This window comes from Hyperolius riggenbachi, chromosome 10 (assembly GCF_040937935.1).
Source record: "Hyperolius riggenbachi isolate aHypRig1 chromosome 10, aHypRig1.pri, whole genome shotgun sequence".
Lineage (NCBI taxonomy): Eukaryota > Metazoa > Chordata > Amphibia > Anura > Hyperoliidae > Hyperolius > Hyperolius riggenbachi.
Window position 1 is genome coordinate 196,100,656 of NC_090655.1, and position 13,188 is coordinate 196,113,843.

At 41.2% G+C, this 13,188-nt stretch overlaps 1 protein-coding gene across 4 annotated transcripts in view; it reads left to right on the forward strand.

The window, feature by feature from the left end:
* Positions 1-13,188, forward strand: part of SSH3 (slingshot protein phosphatase 3) — a 71,534-nt gene extending 58,346 nt beyond the window's left edge. For all 4 annotated transcript variants that reach the window (XM_068258218.1, XM_068258221.1, XM_068258220.1 and 1 more), the window contains exons 11-14: positions 1,594-1,740; positions 3,340-3,540; positions 8,090-8,543; positions 11,718-13,188. In XM_068258218.1, the coding sequence (XP_068114319.1) occupies positions 1,594-1,740; positions 3,340-3,540; positions 8,090-8,543; positions 11,718-12,002 (1,087 nt within the window). In that variant the 3' untranslated portion in view covers positions 12,003-13,188. The remainder of the gene's footprint in view (positions 1-1,593; positions 1,741-3,339; positions 3,541-8,089; positions 8,544-11,717) is intronic.

The following is a 13,188-nucleotide window of genomic DNA, read 5'->3' on the forward strand; positions in this document are numbered from 1 at the left end:
GTCTTTCATTTTCCAAAGACTTTTATCTGATGTGTGTACCCACCTAAAGAGATAAGCATGACAGCCAGGCCACTGATATTATTTGACTTATCTTAAACTGGACATATAAAAATGTTTGAGCACCGCTAATGCTAGGGTGTACTGGAGCATCCTCTAAATCAACGTGCATGATCCTGTTGCTCATTCATCGGCGGAGTTGCAGGGCAATTGAACAGGAACGTGTGTTCCCTGAGCCAATCGAATTGCTTGGGAATGACTCCAATAACAGTTAGGTTCAAAGTGAAAGTGAATATCTATCTATCTATCTATCTCTCGCTCTCTCTCTCTATATCTATATCTATATCTCTATCTATCTATCTATCTATCTATCTATTATATTATATTAAAAAAAAAAATTTCATAATAAACTGCATTTTGGCCAGCATTGCTTAAATCATTGTCATTCAGTAATAATACTTGGCTCATAAAGTAAACGGTATATTTTTTTTTTCCTTCTTCTTTTGGAGTTTGTCATTCTCACCTATGTTCTGTGGTTTTATACAAAGACATACAATGTCCCTCTGTTGTCCATTTTGCTCCTGCTATACACCGAGCCTCGTTTACTAAAGTTATATAGCTGGACAGTCTGAATTACTACACAACTGTGATCATACAACCTTCAAACTCACAAATCTTTCATGATTACACACTATAATAATAATGCTGACATTTGTATAGCACTTTTTCTCCTGTCTGGCTCAAAGCACTTGAGAGCTGCAGCCACTAATGCTACGTACACACATGCGACAACGATCATTCGTTATGAACGACGAACGAACTTTTAATTGAAGAAAGAACGACCTAAGTAAAGTTAGTTGTAAAAGGTGTGTAACGATCGTTAAAACGAACGTTACATCACATAAAGCAATGATTGCGCTTGCGCATAAAAATAAAGAGTTCCATGGAGAAATAGTGAAATGCGCATGTCAAGCCTAGTACGAACAATCGTTTCCAACGATGTACTACTTTTGAAAACAATCGTCGTTGGGAAAAATCCGCCAAGCTAGATCATTCGTCCGTCGTTAAACTTCATGGTCGGTGGCTGCTTTTTTTCAGGGGATCGGGGAACGATCGTTTCAAACGACTATAGTCGCATGTGTGTACGCACCTTAAGGGCACTTTGAATTGGCCACCCTGCAGTGTTAGGAAACTTGCCCAAAGACTCCTTACTGAATAAGTACTGGTACTGGCTTCAACCAGGATTTGAACTGTCCTATGTCAGAGGCGGTGCCCTTAACCAGTACACTATTCAGCTACTATGTCCTTATCAGGACGTATATTCCCCACTGATCAGAGAGCCTAAGTAAATCCGGCTGTTTGTAATGCTGTCTATGCTTATGCCCAGAAATCCATAGCAAACAAATCTTGTTTCAGTGGTTGGACTTGAGTAGAGGCAAATCTGCTTGCTATCATTCAAAACCCTTTCACCTGCTTATTTCTTTGTACTGTCCTGCAGAATGAGTGCGATGACATACACTGACTTGCATTTGATTGTAATTTACTTTTTTTTTTTAAGTTTTTTTTTTTTTTTCCATTATTTTTCCTTACTCCTAGGGTTACACACATCCTCAATGTCACTAAAGAGATCGATAACTTCTTTCCAGAGACTTTCACCTATTTAAATATTAGAGTTTTGGATGAAGAGAGCACCAACCTTCTACCATACTGGAAGGAGACTCATAGATTCATCTCTTCTGCCAGGTATATTACATGCTTAATAGACGATCACAGGGTCAGAATTGTAAAATGTGGGCTGCCCATTAAGGTAAACCTGAGACCAAAGAGAGGAAATTATTTTTACTCAAGCTGAGGCTTCCTCCAGCCCCTTGTAGTCCATTCCAGCCCCCTGTAGTCTCTCAGATTCCTCTCCATCCTGGTCCCCTACATGAGCTCCTGTGAAGTTTGCAATCAGCTGGGTTACCGGCCACTGCGCATGAAGCTGACCGACTACAGGACGCTGGAGGAAGCCACAGGCAAGTAAAAATCCTTTCCTCTCAGGTACACTTTATAAGGAATTTTGCAGGTTGGTACTCAGGTGGTTCAAAAAGAAATTGAATGTTTTCCTAAAATACACAAATATAGAGATTGATCTGCATGTCTAATTATAAACCAAAAAATGCTGATCTGGTTTTCTGATTTGCCATTTGGAGTCCAAAAATCTTGAAGATAAATGGTTACATTTTTGTTTAATAAGAGGTGTTTTTTTATGCAGCCTTGTGAATGAGAGAGAGAGAGAGAGAGAGAGTTTAATGTATTTTTAGCCCAAACCCCCCCCCCCCCCCCCCTCCTGAAATATTTCACTTTTAATAAGTAATCTGTTTGGTTAAACTCTGTGCATTGTTTCATATGAACAAATGGAAGAAAAGCAGGCCAAAACACAACCATCCCACAGTGTCCCATACGCAGGCTCACAGATGGGAGTGTAAGATCCTTCAGTCACTGGATTATTTTTAGTATAGACCATGAATAACAAAGACTGCAAGACTGCTGCTTTGTACAGCTAATGACTCCTGCAGGAACAGGGTCACCTCTGGACGGTCCAGAAAGAGATTAGGTTCCATGGTCATTTTAGGAGTCTCATAATTATTAGTCCTGGTGTCGTAATGCCATACATAAAGCAGACCTGAAGTGTTGCAGAGGAGACAAGGAAAACTAAAAAATCTATCCAGTGTCCACCCTGTGTGTGTGTTTTATAGAGCACAGCCCGTCTAATTCTCCCTCAGCAAGTAATCAGCTAGTGTAATTTGAGCTGTCAGCTCTATCCCGACTCTGCCGAATTCTGATCTAATATGTAAACACTGGGGGTTAACCCTTTCTGTGCTCCCAGCAAACCAGGAAGTAGGCACACTGCAGAATCTTAGTAGTTCAATAAACTGTAATAAGGAAATACATTTTCTTTAAAGGTTATTATGCGGTTTCTTATCTCAAGAAGTTTTGAGTTGAGGTCCACTTTAAGACTGCACAGGAATTTAACAGATCTTTTGTTTTGAGATCTACTAACGGAACTCTTGCATGCACCTGGTGCACTGTCAACGTATGTTCCAGTGTAATTGGACTGCTATCAGTGGGTCTATTGGGTGCGTTGTTGTTGTTTTTTGTATGGGCAGGCATCTGATTCATTCACAATTGGGAGCAGTAGTCTAGATTGAACATGCAGTAATAATACAGCCAAGGATCTTGTGAATGTCAGCACACTGATAACTATGACTTTTGTGCTCACTCACCACCATCTACATCCTCACAGCTATAAGCAGTGTTGGAGCGAAGACCTCAAGCTAGCCTGTTTCCTCCTCTCCACAGGCAAAAAGGTACCAGTGTCCTGGTGCACTGTAAGATGGGAGTCTCTCGCTCCGCCTCCACTGTGATTGCTTATGCCATGAAAGAGTATGAGTGGACACTGGAAGAAGCTCTGAAACACGTGAAGGAGAGGAGAAGTATTGTGCAGCCAAATGCTGGATTCCTTCGGCAACTGCAGACGTACCAGGGCATCTTGGATGCAAGGTGAAGCAATATCTAAGCATCAGCCAAAAATTTGTTTGTTTTTTTTTTGTTTGTTTTTTTACAAAAAGATTATTCTAAATTTAAATGGCAGTAGGTTATTTGTCTAAACTGTGTTTTTAAGTTGTGTTGATGTTTGGATCCAGCTTTTGTAATGCGGAATTCTGGATTACGCTGTACACCACACTTCACTACCTCAGCTAGTGGACAGGGTCACGGGGTTGTGGTCCATGCTACTCTTCACATGACCTCGATCCCGGCGTGACTCTAATGCTTCCTTCCAAGCTGGACGGAGGAAGCGTCAGTCTCGAGAACCGCACGTGAGTCACCTCCCCATGACCCTCTCCACTAGCTGAGGTACTGAAGTGTGGTGCGTGGCGTAATCCAGGTTTCCAAATAAGGAAACTTGGGTTCAAACCAACAATATTAATAAGCAGTCATAAGACCACTAATTAGAACCATTCACATAAATAATTGCTCTGAATTCTTGTCATATCCTGCCTCTCAAGGCATAAAGGGCTTGATTCACTAAGACAAAATAGCATGCCTTATCAGAGATAACACGCCTTATCCAAGTTAACACACCTTATCAGAGTAGCACAGCGAGCGCTACTAACCCGCAGGGGCTCAGGGCAGGACGAGTGGAGCTCTTGTCATTGCCAATTAGCAGGCATAAGTACGTAGCGCTCGTTATGCTACTCTGATAAGGCGTGTTACCTTGGATAAGGCATGCTATTTGTTTTAGTGAATCAAGCCCATAGAGAGTCCTTAGGCATATCGCTCTCCTTCCCCAAACCCAACCTCACCCCCTCCCTTTTCCCATCGCTCCTCCAACTAAATTAGAAGCAGGAGCGTCCCATGTCTCCAGCATACATGCAGTGATCAAGGGGACCTACCAATTACGGTACCTTTGCCAGTTTTCCGAGGTTGTCAGAATTTTTAAAAGGAACCTGGGGCGAGACCTATGGAAGCTGCCATATTTATTTTCTTGTAACCAATAACCGTTGCCTGGCAGTCCTGCTGATTTTTCTGGTCAGTAGGATCTAAATCACACACTGAAACGAGCATGAAGCTAATCTTGTCAGATTTGTTATAGACATCTGATCTGCATATGCTTAGTCGGGGTCTATGGTTCAAAGTATTAGAGGCAGATTATCAGCAGGACAGCCAGGCTATGTGTATAATTTAAAAGGAAATAAAAATGTCAGCCTCCATAACCCGCTCACCCTGGGTTCCCTTTTAAGAGGAATTCCAGACTAATTTTGAAAGTTAGCCTACAGGGAGAAATATATGTCCATACCTCCTTTCTGCCAAGTCAGTTCTGACAGGTCCCACAGTGTCTTTACTGGAGAATCTCAATTCATCAGATTTGACAGTTCACCTTTCAGCCTCATCCCGACAAAGATGTTCCTGTGCTCTGGAAAGTAATGTTACTGTGTCCATTTCCCACTCTGTACAGAGCCATGGAAGATGGTGCTTTAAAATCAATACTAATTATGTTAACTAAAATGCCATCACATATGCCCCATATTACATGTTCAGCCACAATGGGAAGCAGCTTTGCACAGTTCAGCCTGATTCCTATTAAAAACTCTGTGATGAGAGATGACAGAGCGGCAGGTTGTGAAAGGTGGATGGAACTTTTAATGGACAACCTTTTTAGCACCCATCGCCTGCAGATATTTGCTTACTGTACCTATAAAATCCTTTAAATCCATCTCTGAGTATGATCCAAGTGATTAAAAATCATACTTGTGAAGGTGCCACCCCCTGCTAAAGCACAGATCATAAAAATAAAGGAATTGGGTTTTTACGAGACAATGGGCTCTATTAAAACAAAAACCTCTCATAAATGACTTATTTACCACCTAATTGATAAAAATAACCTTTCAGCACATTTCCAAGCAAATAATCACTCAAACTAAGTTGTTCCTGATTAACTTCATTTCAATATTACTGTTCTTATTACTTATGTACTTACCTTAATTATATTATGTTTGCTATTTAGGAGCTTAAAAATATAAAAAAGATAAGGTGGTGCAGATTCTTGGATTGCTCCGCATAACCAGCACACAATGGAAACTGTTCCATTGCCGTGCATTGGTTGCAGTTCAGCTGCGGTACGATGCGGCTATGTAACCGCATCACTCCGTGTTCAGTGAAGACTGGCCCTGAGGGCTCAAACTCGAGGTGTGTTTGGCATTTTTTAAGCACTGCGGTTTTTCAAAATCGCTCAGAAAGCGATTACACCATTATCTTAGAGACTGTTCACATCTGAGCGTTTTGTTTCCGATCTGCTCAGAAAAGCGGTGCATGGGCCATTTTTGGTGCGAATTTTGCCTCAATGGAAGGTAGAGGAAAAACGCAAACGCTCACAAAGCGCAGCACAATTGCTTTGTGCTGCAATTGCTTTTTTAAGAATAAATACGTTGTATGTATTCTATTCCGGATCAAAGAGTTCACTTCCTGACTGACGCCAGGAAGTGAAGAAACTCAATCACTTGGCAAAACTGCTTAGAAAAGCAGTTCACAAAAAAACAGCGCTCAGGTAATTGCCAGGAATTGGAAATAAAAATCGCGTCAAACGCCAAATGTGGACGGACACGCGAATGGAACACAATATGAACAGTATTGTATTATGTACCTATCTAACGGGATATTTAAGAGGAATGAGGATTAACCATTTCAAGGAACCATGTCTGCATTAACAAAATATAAAGTGTTTAAAAAGATAATTAGCTGAAAAACAATTTACTAGTGATATAAAGTCAAATTCTAAAAAGGTTTGCAAATATATATACATTGAAAAAAGACAGCTGTTAATGTTGGGCTTGTAAAATATATTCCACAACACAGGTATGCCTTACTAGGTGAGCCACCTCCACCACACCCAGAAGATGGAGCACTCGCCCTTAAAGAGGAGCTGTCATAGGCATACTATCTATAAAAAAACGAACAAAAAACACATACAGTATATAAGTAGATAAATACTTGCTCTGCGTAAATAACATGTGTATTGCACTGTCCACGGTTTTATTTCAGTGAATTTAATGTAGTAAATAAAGAGAATTCAATTTCAGGCATTTGCCATCTTAATTCTCTCTGACTTAAGCCAATACTGATGTCCATTCCTCCCTTACTCTGGGAGGAGGGCGGCCAATGCAAACACACAGTCTTCAGACACTCCCACCCAGCTCTACAATAGAAAGTGCGGTGTCATTGTGTGACTCTGTAGCTTGAGAAGCATGAGAAATATTGGCCAATCAGAGAGGAACAGAGGTGTGGGAGGGGAAAACAGGAGGGAAAGAGGCTTCAGCCAATCAGGCTGCATTAGTTAAGTCTGAGGGGATACTAAAGAAGACAACCCAGCATGCCCTGCAACTTCCTTTGTGCGGCAGATGTACCAAATAAGAGCCAGGGAAACTGGGGAAACATGTTTTAAGGAGAAGAAAAATAAGTGTTTTTTTTTTTGTTTTGTTTTTTTTTACTTTTTTGGATTGCCTGGTTAGCATCTTTATTACTCGTTTGCCAGATAAAAATAAATAATTGATTTTTGATTTTATGCCCGACCTTTACGCTTTAAGATGTGACAGTCTATGAGATTGGGTCGTCAGTGCCTGCGAGGCAATCAAGGCCTCCCCCTGCCTGTCACAAACTTTCCAGTCAATACTTCTTCCCAGCTGTAGACCTCTCTTGATTCACCCCTATTCACCTCAAACTATAAGCCAACAAGCCTCCATAGTGTAAAACCATACTACAAATTTATTAAAATTATGATTGAACACTTACATGTAAGTAGCTTCCTGGGGCCAGGACGCATGGGATACGTGGAGCGGCATCTCTGGAACAACGGCAGGCACACAGAGCACCAGGAGCCAGCCAGACGGCCCACGATCGGGGTTGAGCCCGTTAAAACTCTATGCGGATTTTAAAGCTACTGACATGCGAGTGTTCGATCATACTTTTAATTATCTACAGCTACAAAGAACGATTGACTGGAAAGTTTGTGACAGGCAGGGGGAGGCCTTGATTGTCCTGCAGACGCTGATGACCCAATCTCATAGGAGTCACATCTTAAGGGTGAGTGCTCCATCTTCTGGGTGTGGTGGAGGTGGCTCACCTAGTAAGGCATACCTGTGTTGTGGACGTTTTTTGAAGATACTTCCAAGGGACAGATTTCTTCTATTATTGGAATTGTCTGTGGATCATAGTTATTTCCATATGTGCGCTTTGAGTCAATTACAGTTTTATATGAAAGAAGATAAGCGCACCACCGCATGAATCCGTATTCATTTTTATTCAAGTGTATTGAAATTGAGAGCAGTGTCATATACCTATTTTATATAGTAAAATATAGGGCAGCAAAGTCTATTGTCATTGATGGGTGGTTGCTTTCTTCTTGGGTGCTAGATGGGTACTAATAAATAATAGATCATATCCACCTGAAATCAAATAAAAGCTATACGCCTTTTTTTTGTATGCAGTATATTACATGTTTTGTTCTTTTTAGCAGTGCATAATTTTGTATCTCGTTTTGCCCTTACAATTGTAGCAAACAGCGACACAGTTACTTGTGGGAGCCCAGCACTGCACCTACACCTTCAATATCCAGGTACCCCAGCCCTCCTGGCTCTCTGGCTAGTCTGCGCTCAGATCCTACAAGGAAGATGAACCTGCGTTTTCTGATGAGGTCCATCAGTGAAATGGAGATATCTGATTCTGCCCCAGATCCGAAAGACAAGCCAGAAGAAAGAGAGAGAAGCGTCTCTGAGACCACAATTGACCAATCCGAACTATATGCTGTGTCTGGAAAGAATGGTGCAATGCAGCAGCTGGAAAGTCAGTCTTCCATGGATGACTGCTCGCTTGACAGAAAAGATAGCTGTATGGACCAATGCGAGAGCAATAATATCCATCCAGATGTCCAGCAAGGAGATTTGGCAGAGTCTTCAACACAGGAAGTTACTACCTGTGTGGCATTGCAAGAGAGCACATCAGTAGATGAGGTGGGTACAAAGGACAAATAGATCAAACCTATCTATGTAGAATCAATTGGTTAAATTAACACTTTCCATTAAACACAGTTATTAAAGAAAAGAGCCCCACCACCACCTAAAAAACTGGACCAAAATGAATACTGTAGATAAAGCATTCAAACCAACCTGTTACTATATGTTGGTATTAGACATTTTCCAGTAAACTTCCAAGAAAACTTTAGGACATTAAGGCCGATACAGTGTAGAGCAGCCTTTTTCAACCTTTTTACCCTGGAGAAACCTTGCAAATAACTTCTGCATCTCAAGGAACCCCTGCAAACAATGTTTTGATCTCGAGGAACCCCTGCATTTATTTTGGGCAGGAGGCATGGTCTTTCAAAGTAGGTGTGGCTATTTATTTCAACCCTCTGTTACAGTATCCCTCATTATACTGTCTCCTTATCCTACAATGGGGGAAAATGCCAAGGAACCACTGCAGAGTACTCAAGGAACCCTGGTTGAGAAAGCCTGCTGTAGATCAATAATGAATAAAATAATTAAACAACAAAGGGGTGCTTGCAAACTTTGCAACTACCAATAGTGAGTGTTAGAAAAAACCCATTCCTGCTCTGGTCAAGGGATCATCCTCTAGTGGGGTCAACCTTCAAAAAATATTTATAAAACCAAATGGGCCTATAACATTTATATAAAATGTACTCAAGCTGCTTAATTCCCAATTCAAAAACGTTTGTTTCTAAAAATATCTGCATGAAAGAGGTTGCACAGAATGCGTGCTTAAAAATAGAATTGCAACCATTAAAAGAACCAGTATCAGGACAGATGTAGCTACAGAATACCCAGATAACACATGGTGACCCAGAACCACTGGAAAAGTGTACGGGGCTAAAAGAGACCAAAAGTCCCTCCTACTATAAAGCAATGTTGAGTGTAATTTGCCTTCTTAAAACAGAAAGCATTTGTGATCATTTAGCTTTTAGTGAGAAATTGTGGTTTCCCATGATGCATCACTCCTGAATATGAAAATCTCTTTACACCCCTGAAGACAGGCTCACAATCAGAACCGCTGGTTCCTCACTTAAAGCTGAATTGTAGCAAATTACTTTTGTAAGGAGGCAAATTATACAGTACTCTACAGATGTAACTATCCATAAAGCCAGCTGTATCACAACACTCACTGCCGCCATTTAATCTTGACTATACCCAGCCACTTACCCCTTCAGAGCTGTCCCTGTGCTAAAATCCCTCTCTTGGGTCTGCCAAATGTTAGAGATATAACTCCCCCAGCACAAGGTCTCCTTGGAGAGAAATCAGCAAGAGAAGCCTGAGGGTGATCAGAGATCTCTCCTCTCCCTCATAGCTCCCCTAGTGCTGACTTCTGCTGAAGGCATCACCATCAGAAGCTGGCACTAGGGGAACAGTGAAAGAGGAGAGATCTCTGATCGCCGCTGGAGCCGCTGGATGAGGTGAGACGTGCTGCCACTATTTACATTTTATATATGGGTAGTGGAGGAGACCTGAGGGGAAGCAGAGGAGGATGCAGGGGGACAAAAAAGGAGCCCCCGATATTGTGGTTGGCCAGTGGTTCATATCGGTGGGCGTTTTGTAAGTTGGGGACTCCCTGTATTTGGCATACAAGGCAGACATTTTCTCCCCATTTTTTTTTTTGTCTTACATGCCAAAAAATACAGTATCTATCTATCTATCTATCTATCTCTCAAAGGTTGTAAAGCAGTAACAAATATGGTGCAAATAACTTTTATATATACATGATGTATAAATCACAAATGGCATCAGTAAACATATGCTTAGGTTCTGTTAACATGAATACAGATAAAGCCATACAGTTCAAGGATACAGCTGAGGAAAAGAAAAGGATAGTCCTCGGCCACCTGGGGATTGCCCTTCTAATTTGGTGGCTGAGGATCGGGTCACACATTACTTTTGTAGCTATAATGTACCAAAGTTGTTGAAATTTCGGAAGCAAATATTACAGAAATACATATGTCATAAAACACGGCATCGGTACAGTGAGTAAGGTAGTAACATGTCAAATGAAACCTCCTAAGAGGTCATGTTTCAACACACAAGCATCTAGAAGAATTTAGCTTGTCAGTATAAGTAACAAAGAGGGAATGTGAAGAATACCAGGGGAAGCACAGCCATTCTATATACGACAGCCAGTTAAGAACCCTCATTTTTCCACCTCTCCCAAACCTTATGGAATTTGTTATAAAAACTTGATATGTGCTCATGGTGTTACTCATAAGTGAAATCTCTGTCCACCAATGGCATCCATTCTCCAGGGTGGGGACCTTGGAGGACAACTAATGCCTGGTGATCAGTACATCCTGTTTGAGTTAATGAGGTTCCGTCTGGATGTACTGGTATGTCAGACCATCAAGCTAATAAGGCTTTTTTCAGATGGTGGCCTGCACAGGAGACATACCCTCCTGCGTGCTATATACAATGTGAGTGGGCAAGGAATGTGCAGTGCATGTTTAGTTGCCACCCTCTGAAGCATCAGACCAAGGTTTCTGATTTAAACTAAAAACTCTGCCCAAAGTTCCTCCATCCTTAGATTTCCATCTCCAAACAAAAGGCATTCTCTCAAGGTCCTTCAGCAGAGATCATATTACATTTTACTTTGCCGTGACCTGCACAATGTGACTGTCACATTACTTGTCGGGTGTCCCAGGCACTGATTGCTGCAACATAACCTCATTTTTAATAGTGTCAGGTTGGAAGGGTTGTTGTTTAAACATAGGTCTTCTTATGTATTGTCTGCAGTATGGCAGCACGGTGGCGTAGTGGTTAGCGCTCTTGCCTTGCAACACTGGGTCCCTGGTTCGAATCCCAGCCAGGTCAATATCTGCAAGGAGTTTGTATGTTCTCCCCGTGTCTGTGTGGGTTTCCTCCGGGCACTCTGGTTTCCTCCCATATCCCAAAAACATACAGATACGTTAATTTGCTACCCTCTAAACATTGGCCCTAGACTATGATACAAGCACTACACGATACATACATAGACATATGACTATGGTAGGGATTAGATTGTGAGCTCTTCAGAGGGAAAGTTAGTGACAAGACAATATACTCTGTACAGCACTGCGTAATATGTCGGCGCTATATAAATGCTTAAATAAAAAAAATAAATCCTAATCTGAGCTGACTTTGATTTTCCAGGTATTTATTTCACCATCTCCGTGCTCCTACACTCCTTCTCCAACTAGTCGACGAAGAGCGAGGCGTAAAAAAAAGCTTGGGTCCCAGCAGGCTGTAGAACACCCTCGGACAGGACCCACAAGGAAGTCCCATTCTGTGGTCGCGCTGGAGGGAGCGGGACTCGTATCAAAACTCCTACAGGAAGTAGAGGGTGGGCAAGGAGGCCGCAAAAATCGCATTATGCGACAGAGCAAAGTTGGAGAAACGCCAGAGGAGTCAACAAGCCTTAGGGATTCAGATAGCTAAATGGATGGGAGATGTGGACAGTATTAACCCGAGGCTGCACATTTTTATATTTTTGTACAAAATGTCTTTTATTTTGTCCTTTTTCATGACCACGCACAGTGTGATCGCAAAAAGTAGTCAATGGAAACTTTGAAATTACGAAAAAGAATCTCAGGGATGGCAGGAAAAATGTAAATAAATGTGTTCCTTTATCACAATTTTCAATGTATTATATGGTGCCTACTGTGTTTTGAAGACCAGAAGCCTTGAACAAACCATAAATGGAAAATCTAGTGGACATAATGCCAAATATTTATTTCTTACATTTACTGAGTCCTTCTTAAATGTTTTATGGTAGATACATCACTAGGTATATAAAGGAATTCCTAGGTTCTCAAAAGAGATGATCACTGAGATGCTGATTTTTATTTTTTTTTTATTTGTTTTTTTTAAGCTTGGTGCAAAGTGTTGAAGTTTGTATGCATCTTGGAATTGGGCCAATACAAATTGGCAGCTCTGTATTTGGTTAATTTTCAAGCTCCATATAAACTGAGTCATTCACTGAGTCTGATTCTCAAGTTGCAAAATGTACAGTTAATGGACCATCTCTAGTTATCAATTGCAACCACTTGGATTCAAACTTTCTCTTGCTGCACTAGGAGGGAAAACTCTTGTTTGTCCCTATGGCATGACAAGTTGATCGAGTTAAACCAAATTAACAAAAGAAAATCTTTCTTTATGCAATTATCCCAATTATGCAAACTAGTGTTTTTGTTTTTTATAGACAGGCCCCTGCTACTGAAAAAGATGGAATGATGATTCTTGTAGGTTATTGCTAGTGTTCAGAAGATCACTTGGCACAAATATGGGTTAGCAGCAAATCTATTTAATTTGAGGCCCAAAAAAGAGAACTTGCATGAAACCAATGTTTCTACTTGGGTGGGTGAACCCACCTGCCCCTCAGCAATCCCATCTCTGTGTTTTAATACCATTTTATAGACTGAGTAGCCCCAAAAAAAATTAGAGACGCCCTCTAATAACAAGTTTGTCTACCTTTTTAGCTGTGATCGATATTCTTCTTCTCTCAGTGTAAAGCAAGCACCCAAGGAGGGGAAAAAAAGGATAGATGTGCCAAGGCTTGTAGCGTCTCTGCACTCCAGACGTTCCAATGCTTACTCCTCAGTAAAGCCAGCACCATCAGTAGTAT